Here is a 22,641-nt window from a genome sequence, read left to right on the forward strand (position 1 = left end):
TGTAAGTTTTCATTTACTTAATGAAATTTAGATTCTAAAATTGTTCTTCACTTGTTGTTATTTACTAATTTCTCCTAAAGAAGCCACCAGTAAAAGTTCCCTTAATTGAGACTAAAAGAACTATAACACAATCATCTGATAATTGGTTGGCAATTAATATTCTGTAAGGACTAATTGATCCTTGCTGACACGCTTAAATTTACATTATTAACCTTCAAAAGCCAAAAAGCCAACAATTTGTTTAAAGTTCAGTTAGAGTACTGATGTATCATGGTGTGTTCAGTGCTCTAAGAAATTATTTTTTACAATTAATAATATATGGATAAATTATATTCATGGTTCTTGTAATTTGTCACTTGACAATTTGATACTAGTAATTTTAATTGCATCGATTGCACCCTATAATTTTTTCACATTGTGTCAACTTAGTCAAATTAATAACAACCGTTTAGAAATTGAATAGAAATCAAGAATGTTTTATTCAAAAGAGAATGAATCCTTCGAAATTAGACACAAGCCCCTCAATCACTTTGAGGAGGGTAAATGAACTATTTTACTCCTTGATTTCAATCTAATTTCTAAAAAGACATTTTCAATTAGATTAAGTTGTCTAAATGTGCTAAATTTAAGGGTAGAAAATATACAATTACAACTGCAAATACCAAATTAACACAAGTGACAAATTATAGAACTTATGAGTGTAAAGTTGATGGACTATTTTTCCCTTTGATTTTAGTTCAACTTGTAAAAAGGTATTATTAATTGGACTAAATAGTCTACATTTAAAATTTTCAAAAATAAAATTGATACAATTAAAATTACAAATACTAAATCAACACAAGAGGGAAACTAGAGAATTATAAGTAAATAAGATTCCTTTCTCATAATATTTATTATTTCTACAAACATCACAAGATGGAAGAAGAATGTATCTCAGCCTCAACCTCAGCCTCTGGTTTTAATGTCTCTTTAATATGGGATATGCTGTCATGGTCGGCCTTGCACTAGGGCCATTTTAGGTTTCAAAATTTAACCTAAAAATAGGGCCTTAAAATTCATTAGTAATATATTCAAAATTTAAGTAGGCCCAATTTATTTTTGTTGATTTAAGAGTTCTAAAAAATTATGTTGAACCCAATTAAAACAAAAATTTAATCACAAATATAGTTAGGCTAAATTGAAAAAAATGAAGTAAAACATATACAAGTATAGTTGGCCCAAATAATGGAGTAAACAATTTTTCTCTTTCATAAACTCTCAAATTTTAATGGAATAAACAATTTTACCCTATGTCTTTATCATATTTTAATTGAATAAAGTTTCTCTAATTTTTTTGCCCTAATTTTGTGTCATTAAATTGTATTCCATAATTTCTTTGCTATGAGATATCAAATAGTGAGTGGATTGTTTGTTTTGTGTGGAAAATTGATTATACAGACATGTTTTCTTTTTATCTATATTTGCTTCACACTACTGGTGAAGCAAAATTATCATCCCACTCTTCAATTTAACATAATGTGAAATTATTTATGTTTGCTTCACACCATTAATTATATTTGTTGATTAATTAGTTTGTTTTGTTGATTTGAACTATACATTTTGGTATTTTTTTTTTGTTACTCTCACTATAACATATAAAAGTTTTAGAGATATGTTTTCGTCTCTAAAAGCGAAAAATTTTGTTGCAAAAGACATTTGGGGACCAATTTCTATCGTTGTAAGGATAATCACTAAAAGATCGTCTCGAAAAGTCAAAAACAAGGTTTTTAGTAAAAAATTTTTTGAAAATGTCACTACTAACTAGACTTTTAGGGACAAAATAATTTGGTCTCAAAATAGTTTATTTTTTGAGACAACATTTGGTCTTAAAAGGATAATAATTCATCACTAATGTCCAATTTTTGTTGTTAAAAATATAATAATGACTTTTTGCAACAAAAATATTTGGTCCCTAAAAAATAATCTTGTCTCTAAATTTTTGTCTCTAAAATCTTAATTTTTTGTAGTGTCTGGAATGAATACATTTTGATATTTATTTTGGTATCAATCAGCGATATTGGTGCCAAACAAGATGAGATTATTATTATTATTATTTCTGAATATATGCCCCTTTTTAGTTTTGCCTTAAACCTCCAAAAACTCAAGACCAACATTGTATGCTCTGGAGATTAATGAAATGTGGTTTTTGGTTACTGCGTAGTTTGTTCAAAGAAATTTCATTTTGTTGTCCAAATCATTACTTGAAAGTCAATTTAATTCTTATTCTTTTAATAATATTACTTTTATATTTAGACTATTTGATTTTAGATCAACTTAACCCCTGATATTAACTGTCGTTTATAATCAAACAAAATTTGCTAATACTGTACCAAAACTTATTTTGAGTTATCATTTTACCGTCAAACTATCTCCAAAATATTAATTAGACCCTTATTGTGGGGAAGTATTTTGTGAATGACAACACGTGGCTAAGGTGACGCCGAAGTGTCAGTCGAGGTGCCACGTGGCCTGATCATGCTACCAAGATGATCTCGGCTAGGCCGAGGTTATCTGCGGAGATACCGGAATCTGAGGTAAGCAGATAAGGGGCAATAGCCCCAGAACGGAGAGGATCTCAATCTGGATAAAGATAAGGCTCAAGAAGAGTTTATCTCTATCTAGATGAGGGTCCAGGATGATCATTGAGTCTGAGTCCATTGAAGTGAGGTTTCTATAGGAATCAGGTCATTGCTGGTTATAAAAGAAAGGCCCTCATGGGTCTGAGGTAAGTTCTTTCTTGTGAGTTTAAATACTATTTGCTATCTGTGAGAGATATTATTTATTGACGTGATCGTCGGAGTGCCCCCAAGTAGACGAACCATCGTGGAATTCTCATCTTCTTGTTTCAGGTTATTGTGCTTGATCTATTCTACCGGTGCTCTCCAGCTAAGTTCCCTATTTAGTTGTGTGGTTAAAAATCAACACCCACAATTTGGCGCCGTCTGTTTGAACTTAAGGAGAACAGATCGCCAACAACGACAGGAAGAAAGGATTGGGGACAACATCCATAGTGAGAATAGTAAGCATGCAGAGCCTAACGTTGGGAAGGAAAATTGTAACGAAGAAGCACAGGATCGGAATCCTGGGTAGACGAACGTCGGCAAAGAGGGCAACGCCGCAAAGAGAGGTGGCCAGGATGAGTATTACAACAAAAGCGACCCCCATCTATGGAATGATAGATGCTTGAGAAAGGACGGTGAGATGAAAGGAATGGCAAACAAGTTGGCAGACCTACAGTCGGTTGTCAACTTCACGATGCAGAATAATGTGATGTAACCACCATTCCCGTTGCAGGACACACCGACACTAGCAGCCAAGATTGATGCCCAAAAAGGGGGGCAGAAAACAATCCCAGTAGTCCTACAACACGACAAGGGTAAGGAACATTCACACCGGCCATCACTGGATATCGGGCGAGCAGAGTCAGTGAGAGGTGAGTCGTAGAAGACATCATGAACTAAGGGGACCTATGTCAAAGAACCTCGACACATCTAGTGGAAAGGCCTTTGTTTTGATGCAGTGGATAAGGAGAAGTCCAAATGGATGCACAATTGCACCGGGAGTAGTGCGCCAAAAAGGCTGAAATCTGTTGATAGCAGAGCTCCCTGTAGACACCCCATTTTTGACCGCCCTCAAGACTTGGACGTCACCAGTGGGGACACTCGGTGATCATCCATGTTCGTGTTCGTTTTGAGTTCCCGGAGGCCTTGGTTGCACGTCTTGCCTCAGGATCTCTCAACTTGTTCGTCTTGCGTTTGGTTTCGCACCAAATACTTGTGTTTTTTGCTTTGAGGGGTAGGGAATGGCTTGTTGACCATCCCCACACCCCATCGACCTTCCCTTTGCATCACCGGCCATTAATTGCTGACACCGGCCATGGTTTCTTAATACCAATGGCCGATCGGCACTCCATATGGCCGGCTGGCTATCTGTTTGGCCGGCAACCTCCTTTTTTGGCCGGTAACACCTTTTTGCCTTCTTCAGGCATGGTGCATGCCAGCTGTGCCAGCTGGAATACACCAAACCTACCCCGGGGCTAACATGTGGCTGCTTTGCCCCTTTTGCCCCCTTTTGGTCAAAGCTTCTTGAGGAAGCTTGACCCTTTGTCAAAGCTTCCTCAAGAAGCTTGGCCAGCTGTCTTAGCTTCCTCAAGAAGCCTTGACCTCTTTGCCCCCTTTGCCCCTTTTTACTTAGCTTCTTTGAGAAGCTTAGAACCATTTCTTTTGCCTATATAAGCACCTCTCTTCTTCCATTGTAGAGGGTTAGAGATTTTGAACAAAAAAACCAGAGATTATACATATATACATCTGTCATATACTCTCTCTCTCTCTCTCTATATTTCTCTATCTCTCATCCTTAGTGTGTGTTTGGAGGCCTAGAAAGTGTGTTTTGACCTTAGTTTTGCACTAAGACACACACCATTACACCTTGCTTTGACCTTGAGGGGCTTTGAGGGTTTGTTTTTGAAGTTTTGGACTGATTTTGGTAAGAAGAGAGTGGCTGGACCAGCTGTTCTTGAAGTGTTCTTCAAGGGTAAGACTTTTGCTTTATTTTCCCTAATCTTGCATTAGTTTTTGACCTGCCTTGTATGCTGATTTAAGCTTTGTGTATAACATAAAAAAGTCTTTTTTTTGCATGCTTGAGATCTTTCATTAAGGTCCTTTTGTGGTTCGGGGTCAACCTCCCCCTCTTAGGCCTTGTTTGGCCCTTTTGGTGCTTTCTTTCTTAAGCTTTGGTTACTCTTGAGTCTTGGCCTTCTCACTGCTGAAATCCAGTGGATTTTTAGTGGTAAAGAATGGGTTTTGATGTCTTGCATAGGGGAGGGACACCCCTCTCCCTTGGTCTCTCATTTTGCTCATGTTTTGGCTCATAAGGGTAGCATGTATGCTTAGTTGCATTTGGACCTATTTTAGAGGTTTTTGGGTGTTATCTGGGCATATCTTACCTCTATTTTGGGTCGGATTTGTGGTCCCTTACACGCTTAATACACTTGCTTTGTATTCCCCCATTTTGCCTAAAAATGCATCTAGCCATTAGACCACCGTGCTTGCATATTCTTGCCTAGCTTTGTGAAGCTTTTGGTCATGATTTATCATGATTGAGGTCTGTTGGGTGTTGGTTTGGTCGTATTTGCCATGTTTGGTATAGCCTCTTTGTATTTTGGCTTGTGAGCCTTGAGTGTGTGAGTCACTAGCATGCTTTAGTTGGTTTGTTTCAATGATTTGGAGTCATTTCATATGCCATTTCAGTCCCTAATCCATGCTTGTATGCCCACATTCATCATCACTTTCTTGCCTTGAAAGGTTGTTCTTTTGTGACTTGGAAAATGGTCATTGTGCATGCCTATGTGTTTAGACATTAGGCTGCCATATCAGTGGGTTTTGAGGGCCCTTTTTGCATGCTAAAACTCTTTTTTGTATTGAAAAATTCATGTCGTGTTTGCATGGGGGAGGTGTTGAGCAATGCTCCCATTTTTGGCCTTGAATGCCCATGTTTTGGACTCATTCCTTGGCGTGTTTTGACCATGATCTATGTATGCTTTAGTCTTGTTTTGGGGTCCCTTGGGACTATTTTAGGTCATTTTGGTCCTTTAAGGTTTCGTTGACATAGCTTTGGTTTGATCCCCTTTATGGGCTTCAAGTGTTGGTCATTGTTGCATGTCTTGCTTGCATGTTTTGTTCGATTTGGCATCATTCTCTATTCATTTTCAGAGCTTAGCACATTGGTTTAATGTCCATATATATCGCCTTTAAGTATGCTTAGAGTTGTCCTCTTTTATGCTTAGGTGATGGACCTTGATGTGTGCATGCTTGCATATATCATTTGTGCTCTTGTGTATCCTCTTAGGTCACTGTTTTGGGGGCGGGCTGAGGTCCTCTCATTTCAGTATAAGTCCTTCTTTGCATATTTTGCATGCTTGCATGTTGTATTGCATTGGTTGCATGCTTACATTGTATCATTTTTGCATGTTTGCATGTTGTCTAGTTAATGGCATTACATAGTCTTGTTGTAGGCTTGATATGTCCATGTTGCATTAGTCTAGCATGTTCATGTTATCTTGCATGAGTTGCATCACTTTGCATTGTATATTGCATCCATGCATTACATTTGGCTTGGTTTGGGGTGTCAAGCCAAGTATGAGGATTGAGGAGTGTTCATACTCCAAGTGATGTAACATGCCTCAACCCTCGGTCGTCAATCCCCTTGGCCTCAACATGATAGGGTGCTGGCATTCATCTTTTTTTTGTTTGCATGCATTTACATCAAAGTTGCTAACTTGGCCTCTTAGGCCATCATGTATCAAAAGTGCACAATTGATGGCCCGAGGGTTGAGGGTCATACTCCCTTGAGTCTCTTGCATGATAAGGAGTGTGGCCATGCTCACATTTGCTCAAAATTCCATGCCATACATTGCCTTGCCCTCTGCTGCTGTCAACTGCAGATTCTGGAGGAATTTTTGGCCGACCAGCCACATACAGTGCCGACCGGCCATCCTTTGGTGGCTGATAGCTTTATCAAAGGCCGATGAGCATTTACTACGGTCGGTGGTTATCCCTCCCAGCTGGTGGCGTTCCACAGTGTGAAAAGCACCTATCCTAAGACTTGTGTAGTTTTCAGGGGAGCTAGGCAGTGTAAACAGAGGCAGCAATGCTATGGCAGCGAATTTCCCGGCAGTCCAAATTGAGCACGCATCATTCGCGCATCCCGAGCCGGGGGCTGTGGCCACCTTCCATTTGCATTTAATTTATTAATTAAATTAGAAGTTTTGTAATAATTAATTTAGTATTATTTATTCAGACTGTAATATTTATTTGAACCCTCCGAGCGAGGGTAATTGTGTAATAAGTGTGCGTGAGTGTGTGTATGTCTTCCAACCCCACGTCTTTCTTCCCTTTTATTTACCCCCTTATGATGGTAGACTAGGGCATATTTAAATTAGCATGCCTTATGCTATGCATACGTGCATTCATACATTTGTCTTGCATGCACCGGGCTCGGCGCATCATTCTAACTACATTTGTATTTTAATTTCAAATTGAATACGTGTTAGTTGTAGCATTTCACATGTCATTGTAGATTAGCCGAGCCTATCTTAGTTGCATTTTTCATGTGTTGCATTAGTCGTTTTAACATGAACTAGGATCATGCATATGATTACTAACTAGTTTTTGTTTTGGCTCGAAGTACTCGGTAAGCATTCATGCTTTAGCATACCGCACGCGTGTGAGTGTTGCCATAACAGCATGATTACCATGAGGCTATATGCTTATGTGATATAACTGCCTGAATGCCTGTGGGTGAAGGTTGGATTATTTGAATTGGAATAAATGCATTGACTGTGAGTTTTAAGCCCACTAGATAAGTGGCAAAATCATGTTTTTCTAAGCCCATCCAAGGGTGGCAAATCCACGTCTTAGCCTACTTGCGGGTAGCACCATCAAACCATTTTTCAAATAAACAAACATGAAATGTTTTGTTCCAATTCAGGCGACCCAGTCTATACTTGTTTGTTTTGCGCATAACATAGTAATTCTAGGCTAATAACTGGAATAAGAACACATAACATTTTCAAAACTGGATATCATGGTTAGTAGAGGCCGATCTTCGGATCGGGCGAGAGGGGGTGCTCATAGCTGACCTTCCCCAATCGTACCCAAGCTCCCGAGCCGAGGCAACTTTGGTGATGACGGACACATGGCCTTTGGCACCGAGTCAGGGTTTCCTAAATTCCCCCATAAAAATATTTAGGTGGCGACTCTATATCTGGCAAAGCAGTCCATGTTTGGCACTTCTTTCAAAATCTGTTTCTCAAAACGATTTGCCAGATTTGGACTCTTTGGTTCAGATTTAGAACCGTGACAATTTGAGAGTCCGAACTGTAGTGAACCCAAAACGAACAGAACGGGGGGACTCATCCTCCCGGGCCGTTCGGGGACGTCTACACTCCCAGTTGAACGAAGAAGGATTTGAGAGACTACCTCCAAAGGAAGCAGCACAACGTCGAGTTCACATCCCCCGTCAAGCCAAGGACGCCATTCTTGGTGGAGTTGGATGTATTTGAGTCCCCAAAAGATTCCACATGCCGAGGTTCCAGATTTATGACGGTAAGTCTGATCCGAACTTTCATGTCGGCTTGTATTTAAATTCAATGTCTTTGTGGAGCAGGAATAAGCACCTGTTGTGCAAGGTGTTCCCTTCATCCTTTAGGAAGATAGCATCTGATTGGTTTTATAAGTTCCCGTGAGGAACGGTGAAGAGTTGGAAAGGCCTGGCCAAGATGTTTGTGGCGAGGTTTGTTACGAACAAGTTACAGCCACTAAGGGTAGATTCCCTGCTGGCTTTGAACATTAGCGACGGTGAAAGCCAGAGGGCTTACGCTAAGAGATATTACGAGGTGTTTAACCGAATTCTAGCTTGTAACCAAGAGCTGGAAGTCGTATCTCTTAAGAACAACGTGGGTGATGAATGCCCACTTTGGAAATCGTTGGCAAAAACCATACCAAAAAGTATGGAGGAGCTCATGGCACAGAATGACAAATATGCCAGAGCAGAAGAGGACACGCAAGGAATGAAGACACCAAAGCAAGAGAAGAAAAATAGCTCGCCGAAGCGAGGCCAAGGTAATCCCAGTATAAATAGGCAGGAGACAAGGTTGAGGGCTGCACAGGCAGTCACCACTGTATTCAAGATCACAATCTACAAAGTTCTAAAAAGGATCAGGAACCAGTTGTATTACAGAGCGCCAGAGAAGATCCCTGGCGAGTTTATGGGAATGAGCATTGGGAAGCACTATGCTTACCATAATGAGGATGGGCATTTGACTCAAGGGTGCAGGGCTCTAAAGACGCACTTGGAGGATCTGGTTAGACAGGCTCACCTGAGAGACCTAGTAGATAAGGCTAGGACAAGGGAAGAGCATACAAGGCTTCCCTAGGCACCAACAGCACCACCTCCACCACTGCCACCGCCACTGCCACCGCCATAATAGTAAGCAGATGGACTTCAGGTGATCAATGTGATTCACTCAAAGGTCAATGAGAATGATGTACGACAAGAGACCCAGAGAGTAAGGCACCTGCAACATGTGTATCAGGTCCAGCAAAAGAAGCCTAGCACAAATGGGTATTAGGGACCAATGGTTTCTTTTACTGAGTCAGACTTGGATATGGTGCAGCATCCACACAGCTATGATTGGAGTATGCCAAGTGAGGCCCATACTGGTTGATCAAGGCAGTTCTTATGACATCATGTATGTTAGATGTTACAAGGAGCTTAGCCTTCACCTAGATGATTTAGAACAATCCGACAGCCTCGATGATTGGATTCAACGGGACACCGACATGGCCTCTAGGAGCCACGAGTTTGGAAGTGCAGACAGGCTCCAAGAAGGTAAGCACAGAGTTTACAGTAATTGACACCCCCTCCCCTTGCAATGTTATTTTGAGAAGACCATGGTTGCATGCAATGAGAGCTATTCTCTCAACGCTGCACCAGTTGTTGTGATTCCTAACTAAACAAGGGATTGAGAAGGTTAGAGGGGATCAATTGCAAGCAAAAAATTACTCCATGGCAGCAATGAAGTCCATCTGTAACATACGGGAAATAGACAGTGGATATCGAGGATAAGGATGTGGAGGTCTTAGATGATGTTGGAAAATAATTAGGCAACAAGAGTGAGGAATCTTTAAAGAAGATTCTAGTCCAACAAAGTGAAGCGGAGCACTTCAGGAGTTGGAGACTTTCCTATGAGCAATCATAGAAGTGTTTTCCTGGTCGCCCTATCAGATGCCTGGCATTGACCCCGACGTCACTTGTCATAGGCTCAATGTGGATAGATCGGCTAAATCTGTCATCCAGCGAGCACAAAGGTCGATATTGATACATGTGGAGGCAGTCGAGGAGGAAGTGGACAAGCTATTGGAAGCCCAGGCCATTCGGGAGGTGAACTACCCTACTTGGCTGTCCAATACAGTGGTAGTGAAAATGAAGAACGACAAGTGAAGTGTTTGTGTGGACTTCACCAGCCTGAATAAAGCTTGCCCCAAGAACAGTTTCTCACTACCCAAGATTGATCAATTACTAGATGCCACTTCAAGGTATGTGAGGATGAGTTTCCTGGACGCATACAGAGGCTTCCACCAGATAGCAATGTATGCCCTAAATAAAGAGAAGAAGACATTCATCACCCCGAAAGGACTCTATTATTACAGAGTAATGTCTTTTGGGTTAAAGAATATAGGACCGACTTATTAGAGATTGGTAACCAAGATGTTCAAACATCTGATTGGGAGGACAGTAGAAGTCTACATTGACGATATGGTTGTAAAGACCAAGGAACAAGGGAATCATCTGGCAGACTTGCAGGAGGTCTTTGTTATCCTGAGATCATATCGGCTTCGACTCAATGCCTCCAAATGTGCATTTGGAATTGGATCCGGTAAGTTCCTAGGTTACCTGGTCACCAGGAGGGGCATTGAAGCAAGCCTAAATCAGATCAGGGCAATCCTTGACTTAAAGAGCCCAATAAAAGCCAAGCAGGTCTAGATTTTGACCGGCAAGGCAGCAACCCTGGACAGGTTTATCAGCTGAAGTTCTGATAAGTGTAAACCATTTTTTTAATTGTTGAAGAAGGCCATAGATTTTTTGTGGACAAAAAGAATGAAAAGTCACCCTGCCGACATGAAGAGGTACCTGACAACAGCTCTAGTTATGTCAACTCCAAAACATGGAGAAGAACTATTCCTGTACTTGGCGATGTCAGACCACGCTGTCAGTGCGGTGGTAATCTGCAAAGAAGGGGAACAGAAGGCAGTATACTACGTGAGCAAGACCTTGGCAAGTGTAGAAACTAGGTACCTGCCCTTGGAGAAGTTAACACTAGCCTTGGTGATGACTTCGAAAAAGTTGAATCACTACTTCTAAGCCCACTAGATTGTGGTGCTGATTGAGCTCCCCGAAGTCCCTGTTACAGCATGGAGATCTGATAGGCAAAGTAGCGAGATACGCAGTGGTGCTGGGCTAATATGACTTGGAATTCAAGCATAGAACCGTAATTAAGGGCCGGATTCTGGCCAACTTTGTGGCCGAGTTCACTCCTAGTGCCATCCCAAGGCGGGCTTCGGTGAGCCGCGGCTTAGGATGTCTAGGAAAACAAGAAGAAACCTAACTAAGGCCAAAGAAACCCATACTAGCAGCGCAGAAGGAAGAAAAGAAACCAAAGCCCTTCAATATCTACATTGGAGGCTCCTTCCAGCTCTTTGTCGATGAAAGCTCAAATCGATAAAGAGCAGGGGTAGAAGTAGTATTAGTATCGCCAGATGGACGAATGATATAGTAATCTATTCGTTTGGCATTCAAGGCCTCAAATAACGAGGCAGACTATGAGAAGCTGATTGCAGGACTGAAACTAGCAACAACCATGGAAGCCGATGAGTTGGTAGTCTTTTGTGACTCCCAGCTTATTGTGAATCAAGCAATGGGCAAGTATGCAGCTCGAAATAAAAGGATGATATCCTATGTCAAGGAGGTTGTTAGGCTGTTAATATTGTTCAAGAATTGCTAACTACAGCAGGTTAGCCGAGATGGTAAGAGTCATGCCGATGCCCTGGCAAACCAGGCTAGTGTAATAAAGTCAGGGGAACGAAGGACAATCATGGTTGATTATTTGACAGGACTAAGGGTAGAGCCTCTGATAACAGAGTACAAAGCAATGTGTGTGGAAATGGGTCCCAGCTAGATGGACACTATAGTAGTACTTCTCAGAGATGGCAGGTTGCCAACAGACAAAAAAGAAACACACAAAATCATATTAAAGTCGGCCAGGTTCTGCCTATCAGCAAAAGGCCATCTCTACAGAAGGTCCTTCACTGGGCCCCTTTTGAGATGTGTGCACCCATCCCAGGTTGAGGACTTCCTATATGAGATCCATGAAGGTGTATGCGGAAGCCATGTTGGAGGCAGATCACTTGTTCATAGGGCCATATCTCTGGGGTACATGTGGCCCTACATGCAGAAGCACGCTGAAGCCTATGTGAGAAAGCATGAAAAGTGTCAAAGGTTTGCAACTTTGATATACTAACCAACTATAGATTTGAATCCAGTATCCAGTCCATGGCCATTTGCCCAGTGGGGCATGGACCTTGTTAGGCAACTGCCACAAGCAATTGGACAAGGGAAGTTCTTGCTGGTGGCAACTAACTACTTCACGAAGTGGGTCGAGGCTGAACCCTTGGCCAAAATTCGAGATATGGATGTGAAGAACTTCATCTAGAGGAACATAATCACCAAGTTTGGGATTCCAAGAGCCATTGTGGCAGACAATGGCACCCAATTTGACAATAAACTGATCAAAAGCTTCTGTGCAAAATATAAGAGCAAAAAATATTATTCTACCCCAAGCTTTTACCAGAGCAATGGTTAAGCAGAGGCATCCAACAAAACCATCTTGGATGGGATCAAGAAGAGAATGGAAGCAGCCAAGGGAAAGTGGGTGGAAAAATTACCCAATGTGCTGTAGGCATATCAGACTAAGACGAGAAGATCAACTGGCGAGTCTCTTTTTTCCATGGCTTATGGCACGGAAGCAGTCATCCCCTTAGAGATCAACATCCCTAGAATCAAAACCTAGGGAGTGGAAAATGGAACCAATGAGGCATTCCTTGCCCGAGATCTGGATCTGCTAGATGAAAGAAGGGAGAGAGTAGCAATTCAGCTGGGGGCCTACCAGTAGCAACTTGCTAGGGCCTACAACAAAAAGGTCAATCCCAGAGAGTTTTAGATTGGGGACCTCGTCCTTAGAAAGTTTGTCGGCAGCAAGAAAGACCCTATGGAGGGCAAGCTTGCCCAAACTGGGAAGGACCATATCGCATCATCTCGGTTGCCGGCAATAGGGCATATCAGCTAGAAGACACTGATGGCAATGAGTTGCCAAGATCATGGAACACTTGCAATTACCATTACTTTTTGTTTTTTGAGATTTATGTAATTCTTTTATTAGCCGAAGTTTTAATAAAATGCTAGCTTGATTTTTTTTTTATGAATTATTGGAAAACTTATGCGATAGGACTAAACTGTCTTATGATGATGTTCCTATGGTGAACATGATGAGTAACTTAGAGTTGCCATATGGTAGAGTTGAATTAACACTTGCCATATGGTAGAGTTGAACTAAGTTGGCAATGTTTCAGAATGAAACATGACAAGTAACTTAGACTTGCCATATGGTAGAGTTGAACTAAGTTGGCGATGTTTCAAAATGAAACATAACTAGTAACTTAGACTTGACATAAGGTAGAGTTGAATTAACACTTGCCATATGGTAGAGTTGAACTAAGTTGCCAATGTTTCAGAATGAACCATGATAAGTAACTTAGACTTGCCATGACAGCAGAGTTGAACTAGGTTTGATCTAGTCAGATTAACAGATACACCAAGGTAGAAAACCTTGACTATGATTTGTTTGAATCAGACTTCAGAAAAAATTGGAGATACAGGCTTAATGTGAACATAAGTGGTACTCAGGTTTACATTAGGGGGTAGGGAGCAGGAATAAGAAATAGGCCTGACACTTGTAAAAATTTTAGAAAAAAATTTACAAGCTGGAGTCAGCCGAGGTAACCAAATAAGGGAATACCCAAGGTACTTGTTACCGTAGATAAACAACCAGGTTGTCAAGCTTGGAAGGGTTGGAAGGGTGAAGTCTTGACAAGAGACAGCAAGTACAAGTACGGAAACAACACCAGTTGAAAGTTATTCAAAGAATTTTTATAAAGTGCTAGCTAGTCAAGATCACAGTAAAAATAAACTCTGAGGTAAGTTGGTCTGAGGTGACTAACTAAGGTTGCACCCGAGATGATATGGGACCGAGGCAGAGAAGGAAACATGCAAAGGCACACAAGTAAGTTGCACTTAAGAGAAGTACAAAAATATTCCAAGTGTGGAAACATGCAAAGGCACAGAAGTAGGGAAGTAAGCATACATAAAAGAAGCATCCAACACTTAGAAGAAAAAAGAAGATTTGCATTCACAGAAGAAACTTGTTCGATTACGAAAAGATGGCACTTCAGCCCGACAAAAATAGACATTGTTTAAACAACAAAAAGTTACAAATGTTCAAAAGTGAAAGAACAAAATATAAAGAAGGAGAAACATTCTAAACACTAGAGTTATTGGCGTTAGTGTCGGATTGCTCAACCCCGGCTACTGGCATTGTGTCAGCCTCGACTGGCAGTGCTCCCTCCTTCTCCACCGTTATCTCAGCGTCAATCTCTAACAAGGTCTGGTCAAGGCTCTTCTCGGCCATATGAACTTCGGCCTTAGAATTGGCCTCTAGAGTGAGCTGTCTTTCTGGACCTCGTCTTCCTACTCTCCGGTCAAGTCTAGGACAAGGTCGTTAAGGGTTGGAGACTTAGCCATAGCATTAACCTCTGCCTCAGTTATGGCCTCAACTTCAGCTTCGACATTGTCTTCACCTTCGGCCTCGGTTTCGGCCTCGAAAGTGTCAAGAAGAGGGGGGAAGGGAACTTGCAGTTGACTAATATCTCAGAGTAGTGAGTCAAGGGGCACCACCAGTTTGTTAAGAGCAGCCACCCAACCCAAGTAGTAGCCTTTGTTGCAGGCTAGATTGACTTGATCTTTGTACTAATCACGGACAACAGCTTGGCCTTCTTCACAAGCCTTCTCATCGGCCACCGTGACCTCAGCATCATTTGATTCAATGGCCTCCTTGAGCTTGGCCTCAAACTTTGCTCCCTTGGCATTGGTAGCCTCAACGTTGGCCTCGGCGGCTTCGGCAGCAGACTTGGCAACTTTAGATTTAGCCTCTGCTTGGTTTTGAGCAACCTTGGCAGCCTTAGCTTCATCCAGCAAATTTCAGTTACTAGTCTCGACATGATTCAGTGAGGAAAGAAGGTTGGCAGCTTCTTGGGTTTTCTTTACCAACTCTTTCCTTACCATCTCGATCTTGACAGCATACGAATGTGCATGCTAGATGGCTTGCAAGGAACAGAACAGATTAGTAAAAATTTGGCTAAGTGTTAGAAAGCTTTAAAGGATATAGTACGAAACTTACCAAGATGGAGTGCTACATCATAAGGCCGAAGTTCTCATACTCATAGAGATTGGCCATATGATTCATGTCAACTGGAAGGAGCACGGCCATTGACAGGACGACACCGACATCTACGTTTCGATCGCACTATCACCGGCTGTCAGAGGTCGGTCACCAACCATGACCTTGGGGGCCCACGTCTGATCACGGGGGAAGCTACTACTACCCTCTAGCCAATCGAACATTAGCTTCTTTGGTGGTGGGGCATCAGATGTTGTGGCCTCGGCTGGCCTCTTCTCGGATTGGGCCAGCTTTGATATCGGCATAGAGTCCTTAGGGTCCTTCTTAGATTCAGAAGGAACCTAAGTCACTGTGGCCTTGGCCTTCTTTATTCTTTCACTTTGGCTTGGATTAGGATGGAGATGAGAAGGATTGGACAGCCACAACCCTAGAAATATTGGCTAGGAGGTCTTCAACAACGGCTGGTTTACGGACCATCTCGTCAGTAGTTGCAGCGACGGTAACCTTGGTACCAAAATGAATTATTGGAAGGACAATAGGTGGGTTTGATGGGTCAGTCACCGAGAAGTCACGACCTCGGCGTCTTCTACTATGAGTTCTACCGATAGGAGCGTTCAGAGGAGCTCGGCATCGGCGTTGGCGCTGGTGTTGGGCCAGAGGGATCAATTAGGGGGCAGAAGTGGATGGCTGGTCCACTGGATCTGAAGTGGAGGCTTGGTCTGACCTTGGCGATGAAGTGACTGGTGGAGTTGTGGCAGAGGGTGGTGTTTGACTTTTCCTAGGGACGTCAGTGTAACAACCCACATTTATGTCTTAGTCATGTTCATGAGCATTTGTATGTTTATGACTTGTTTTACCTAAGTAAGGTCCATGCCTTGTTTTGTGTTTATGTGATTTGTCTAGGTGTTGTGTACATGCTTTGTTCCTTCCTTGGTGTCTCGAGCCTAAGTTATGTTAAGCCTAGATCATTCCAAGCCGAGGTCATCTTCAGTCTAGAATTGTCTTGGAACCACTTTGTTTGACCTCCACCTTCGCCCTGACATATTGGCCGAGATGTCATTATCTAGGCCGAGGTGTTTATCACCAAGGCCGAGATGTGTATTATCTAGGCCGAGATGTTACCTTTGCACCTAAGTGATCTTGTCCTGGAGTGGTACGACCTAGACCGAGGTGTTGCACATCTAGGCCAAGGTGTGGCACAACTTAATCAAGTGTTGTCCTTCCTAGCCGAGGTCATTGTCACCTTAGTTGCCGAAGCTTTGTCCTTAGCCGATGTCATCACTTGCCGGAGTGCCTTACTGGGTAGCTTGTTAGATACACTTTGTCTTACACATGTCTTGTCAATCTATCACCTTTTTGAAGAGAGCCAACTAGCCGTTGCCACGTGTCCGAGCTGAGTGTTAAGTCAGCCGACAGAGGGAGAAACCTATCATTTGTTATATCCTTGTTTTGAAGAGGAGAGAGAAGCTCTAGGAGAGGAAGAGGAGTTCTTAAGGGAGAGTAGATTTCCAAGCTTGATCCCTAGAGATCGAACCGTTAGATCCGTGTTTTAAGATTAGATTCTTGATCTGCTCATGTTGTTCCTTATGTTCATGTTATTGCATTGCATGATTGAATATGATTTGTAAGCCATGCATTGCTTTGAAGTTCAGTTTTAGAAAGAGAAAATAGTATTCATGTGTTCTTCAAGAAAAGTCATGTTTTGATCCTAAAGTTCATGCCAAGATCCATGTTTTTGTGTTTGTTTTCACATGATCTTCAAGTATGGGTACCCATGATCTTCAAGTATGGGTACCTAGGTCCATGTTTTCGAACTCATGGCATGAAATCCCAGATTTTGTAATAAAGAAGTTATGATTTTAGCATTCATGTTCTTCATGATCTTCATGTTCATGTTCTTCCTGTTCTTCACGGGTGGAAACCCAGATCTCCAGACCTCACACTTAGGCCAAGCATCGTATCTCACCTTAGCCTACCTTGCATGATCACTTACACCTTTAGTTTGTCTTGTGCGCACCTCGGCATGCAGCCGCACGCCGAAGCCTAGGTAGCCACTCCTCGGCCAGGAGGTGTGGGACCTCGACAAAGACCTGGTTGGTACCCAGCATGTCTTCCTGACATGTAAAACAGTGTTTTGACTTCCAGCATGTTTCCCGAGATCATTTGCATGTATGTAAGACTTGTTTTGAGAAGTACGTTTAGTATACTTTGCCATGTGTTTGTAGGACTTGGACCTTTGCCTTGATCCCGACGTCCCAAGAACTATGTGAGTGGAATTTTTAATAAAGCTATGTTATAACGTTTTGTTAAAGCTTCGCTTTGCTTGTTTTGAAAAGTATTTGTTAAGCATGAATGATTACACCTATTTTATGTATCAAGTATTATCTTGTTTTGATGAGATTCTTGGAGAGTCCTTAGTGCCAGGGGACTATAATGCAACTGCACATCTTGTTTTGAAAGTCCTTAGTGCCACAGGACTATAATGCAACTGCACATCTTGTTTTGAAAGTCCTTAGTGCCAGGGGACTATAATGCAACTACACATCTTGTTTTGAAAGTCCTTAGTGCTAAGGGACTATAATGCAACTGCACATCTTGTTTTGAAAGTCCTTAGTGTCAGGGGACTATAATGCAACTTCACATCTTGTTTTGAAAGTCCTTAGTGTCAGGGGACTATAATGCAACTGCACATCTTGTTTTCAAAGTCCTTAGTGTCAGGGGACTATAATGCAACTGCACATCTTGTTTTGAGAGTCCTTCCGTGCTAGGGGACATTAAGCCTAGGTCGCACCATCCTTTCGTGCTAGGGGACATTAAGCCAAAGTAGCACCCTTGTTAAGATATCGGCCACCGACGGACTATGAGCGGGTGTGCTCGATGCTGAGGTTATGTTTTTGTTTTGCCCAGAATGTCATCACCCCATGTATTATGTAGATGTTATTAAACATCCCAAGAAGATTTGAAAGACCAAGATTTGATTGATGAACTTGATTCATCCCATGTTTTGAACAAGCTATGATATATGTATTGTTTTGACAAGGACCTCGGGAATCATTCATTTAAACCTTTATTATTTATACCATTCACTAAGTATCCAAGCTCACCCTCCCTATGTATATATGTAGGTAACAAGCAAGAAGTCGGCTACGCCGAGATGTGTGTTTTGCATGTATGTTATGTCGGCAGTGAGGATGTCGGCAATCTTGAAGATTATGCTTCTTAGTTGTATTCCATGTATTTTGTATATGTCGGCTTGAGAAGCCTTTTATTCAAGATGTAATATGTATTTTATTTTGCTTATATTCAAGTTGTAAAGCTATGTAAAGATGTATGCCATTTCATTTTATCTACGCACTGCTCTTATGGGCCACTTGTATTGTAAATTATTGCTTCCGCACTTGTTAGCCCCATATGTAATACTCTGATTGTGTGTGAATTTTTGAAAGTTGGCCTTCGGTAATCTCAGAGTACTGGCCATCACGGCACTATTCTACTAGGGGCGGAATGGGGTCGTGACAGTCAGGCAGAGGACTTCGGTATGTCAGTATATAGTTTAGGAGAATTGAAGCCTTACAGACTTCAATTGGTAAGTTGAGAAGGTAAACCAAGTCTTGCTCGGCACACATGACTGGCTGAAGTTCTTTTCTGGCTGAGAGAGAAGTGCAAAGACAAAAAGAGAACATTAGAACAGATAATTAAAAAGATTGCTAAAATAGGTCATAGAGAAAAGACTTTGGGAGGGACTAAGTCCTTACCCTTATCATCCCTAAAGACTTCACGGCGCAATGGGAAAAGGTGGAGCTCATCGTCTGGCGCAAACTCCCAATTGCTTGAGATAATCAGGTAGTTGTCTATTGGAGTCTGGAATGTCGGCTATCAACTTATACTGTGTAGATCTCGGCTTGAGGTAGTACACATAACCGGTATTGGTCTTGAGGCCACACATAGTGTAGCTGTACTAGATATCGAATAGGGTTATTCTGGCATTCTGTTAACGTGCCAGCTTGGCAATGCCATTGATGATCCTAAAGGAGTAAACTGCTAGCTGCATGGGATTGAGTTTCTAGGAATGAAGGACTTCCCTAAAGAGGATGTCAAAGGGAAACCTAACTCCACCCTCAATAATGAAGACTGCTCGAAAGGGCATATAATCCTTCCCATGCATGACAGAGTCTTCTTCTCCAGCCAATCAGAGTTGAATGTCTGCTAGAATAGAGAACTCTTGCCTAAAGTATTCTAGCTACACAGGGTTGTCTACCCTCCACCTGAACATCCGCATGATATTGACTTAAGGTGATTGGTAGACAATTTCTAAGAGAAAAGGTTGATGTGGATTGAAGACCTCGGCAAAACCCTAATTGAGTACTAGGGTGAGGGTGGTGGAGATCTAAGGAGAACTCGTTTCAGTTTTCCTAAGTGTGGATTCTAGCAAGTCCCAAACCTAAGTCTATGCAGAAACAAGAATCAAATGCAAGAATCTGGAAAAAACAGACAAAGAAAACAAAAGAAACAGATATTCAAAATCACCATTATAATGACTGAAATGCAGAGAGCACAAAAACAAGCAAGGATACGTTCATAAAACATTTAAGTGACGGTGTGTAAAGTAGTGGTACACAATCAAGAACATAATGAAGCAAAAAATAGAGATTCGAGATCCAGACAGAAATACAGATTCAAAGGCAACACATGAAGAAAAAACATGTTGAAGGAACAATAAAGATTGAAATTAAAAAAGAAATTGAGAACTTATAGATTGGGGATGAGGAGACGTATGTTGGACTGAGGTTTGCAAGAGTCAGACGAAGGTGATAATTGTAGCAGAACAATGAATGCTTCATCGCAGATGGTAAACGGAGCACAGTTGCAGAACTTCAAAGGGTTTGAAAATGACGGAATGAGAGAAATTTTAGAGAGAGAAAAATCTGAAGCAAGAGAGAGGGTTTGTGATTGAAAAGTGAAGAGACGAAGGGAGAGGGAAAAATGTTTTGTCAAAAATGTGAAAAGGCGGCAAAACATAATGAAGGCCTCGGACGACGTGCCTGTCAGGCGGCGTAGACAAAAATGACGTGACCTAATAGCACGTGTTAGGTACGAACCTGTAAGAATAGGCCACGTGGGAAAAACTGTTGGAACGACTATGCGTGACAGCTCATGCGTAGTTAGAACTGTTGAAATTCTTGAAGTAACGAGGCAAATAACCTCGGCTAGAGGAGCGATCTCGGTTGAGATGCTTAAAGAGCTTGATACTTTGTTCTTGATCCGTGGTAAAATGGCCAATTGAGCCCTAGTCAATAGAAGCTAACAAGTCATGATCTCAGTCGGAGAGGGAAGTGAATTTTTAGCCGACGTGTAGTGTGGACAAACAATGTAGGTTTCCTCACCTCAAGTTGCCAAGGAAATAGAACCTAGGAGGCAGTTGTGGAGAAATTTTTTGTGAATGACAGCACGTGGCTAAGGTGACACGAAAGTGTCAGCCAAGTTGCCACGTGGTCTAGTCATGCTGTCGAGATGATCTGGGTAGGCCAAGGCTGTCTACGGAGATACCGGAATCTAAGGTAAGTGGATAAGGGACAAGAGCTTTAGAACAGGAGAGGATCTTAGTCTAGATAAAGATAAGGCTCAAAAAGAGTTTATCAGGGTCCAAGATGATCATTGACCCTGAGTCCATTGAAGTGAGGTTTTTATAGGGATCAGGTCACTGCTGGTTATAAAGGCAAGGCACTCTCGTGGGTCTGAGGTAAGTTCTTTCTTGTGACTATAAGTACTATTTGCTATCTGTGAGAGATATTATTTATTGACTTGATCGTCGGAGTGCCCCTAGGTGGATGAACCACCGCAGAATTCTCTTCTTCTTGTTACAGGTTGTTGGGCTTAATTTATTCTGCCGGTGCTCTCCAGTTGAGTTCCCTGTTTGGTTGTGGTCAAAAATCAACACCCACACTTATTATATTAAAAAAAAAATTTAATATCTAACAATATTTTTCTTTTAAAAAGGCAACTAAAATAATTTTTAAATAATAACATTTATGAAAAAAAATCATTTAAAAAATATGTTTCATTTAAAATTGTCGCTTTAAATCTCAAATACCTTGAGTCGGACCTAGGTAAACTAATTGAGCCCAAAATTTTAAGTCTATTCTCTCTTTCTCTCTCAACATTAGCATATATGTCAGATTAATTTCAACAGAACGAATCGATTAGTGGTAGATGATAAACTATATCGGCAAAAATCTAGACGACACATGTTCTGAGAGAAATAGCTTCTTCTGAGATTTGAAAAATGATATTGAATGATGAAAATTATTATTAGATGTTCAAATTTAATTTTTAGATGGAAATTATTATTAAATATTTAAATTTATTATTTTTTTTTTTTATATATCTCGAGGTCTAATTGATATTTTGGAGACAGTTTGGGGGACAAAAATAAAGTTTTGGTGCTACATAAGTAACTCTTGTTTGATTATAGACAACATCTACAAGCAGAAGTAAAATTGATTCAAAATCGAATAATGTAAGTGTAAAGTTAATATTATCAAAAGCATAGAGGTTAAATTGATTTTTAGTAATAGCTTAAAGGCAAAACAAAATTCTCATTTTGCTCATCTTCAATCAAGATTTTAAATTTGGAGGTGTCCAATTTTTTTGAACATTTATGTGGCAATTAATTTCTTATAATTTGAAATTTCTACAAAGGAAAATACTACTATGCACACCCTTTAAAAGGAGTGTATCATATGTGCCCTTGGTTCTGCTTGTTTTGTTTTGTTTTTCTTTAAATGACCAATTTTCTTTGGGGGACTTATGTGTAGGTCCTAATAGGTGGACTTATTATCCAATAGGTTATGTGATAATTAACGGCATTTTTAACTATTAAAAAACATCGCTAATTGTTAATTTTCAACGGCAGTTTGAAATTTGTTATACAAAACGTCACTAATTATAAGTTTAACGTCAGATTAAAAAAAAATCATTACAAAAAAAAGTTCTTAATTTTCAACTTTCAGCGACAATTTGAAAAATTCATCACAAAAAATCACTAATTGTAAGTTTTAGTTACAATTTATAAAATCGTGACAAAAAAAAGGTCACTAATTGTCAATTTTTAGCGACATGTGTAAAAAATAGTCATAAAAAATTATTTATAGCGATGATTTTCCTAGGACTAACTTTCAACAGGATTTAATGAAAAATAAATCCAACTATTAACACCTATTGATAGTTTATTCGTTTTCTTATATCCCATTTAACATTGCTCTCTCCCTGTCAAATTTGATATACGAGGGAAGGGATTATTTCTTTACATTCTTTAATGCGTGAAAACCATATTAAAGTGTAATTAATCAACAATCCTAAAATATCATGAGGTGTTGGTCATGTGGTGTTTTTAATTAATGATGTGTAGACACCCCATTTTTGACCGACCTTAAGACTCAGACGTCATCGATTGAGTGCTCGGTAATTGCGCATGTTGTACTCGTTTCGAGGTTTTGGAGTTCTTGGCTGAGAGCCTCGCCTCCAGACCTCGG

The 22,641-nt window shown here is 40.9% G+C and overlaps 1 protein-coding gene across 1 annotated transcript; it reads left to right on the forward strand.

Annotated features, from left to right (window-relative positions):
• The first annotated feature begins 8,317 nt into the window (after window positions 1-8,317).
• On the forward strand, window positions 8,318-8,974 carry LOC145823646 (uncharacterized). The gene has a single exon (XM_082923135.1). It carries the CDS (start codon window positions 8,318-8,320, stop codon window positions 8,972-8,974), a length of 657 nt encoding a protein of 218 aa, XP_082779261.1.
• The last annotated feature ends 13,667 nt before the right edge of the window (window positions 8,975-22,641 follow it).

Source organism: Camellia sinensis, chromosome 4 (assembly GCF_055761805.1).
Source record: "Camellia sinensis isolate YWXY chromosome 4, ASM5576180v1, whole genome shotgun sequence".
NCBI classification, from domain to species: domain Eukaryota; kingdom Viridiplantae; phylum Streptophyta; class Magnoliopsida; order Ericales; family Theaceae; genus Camellia; species Camellia sinensis.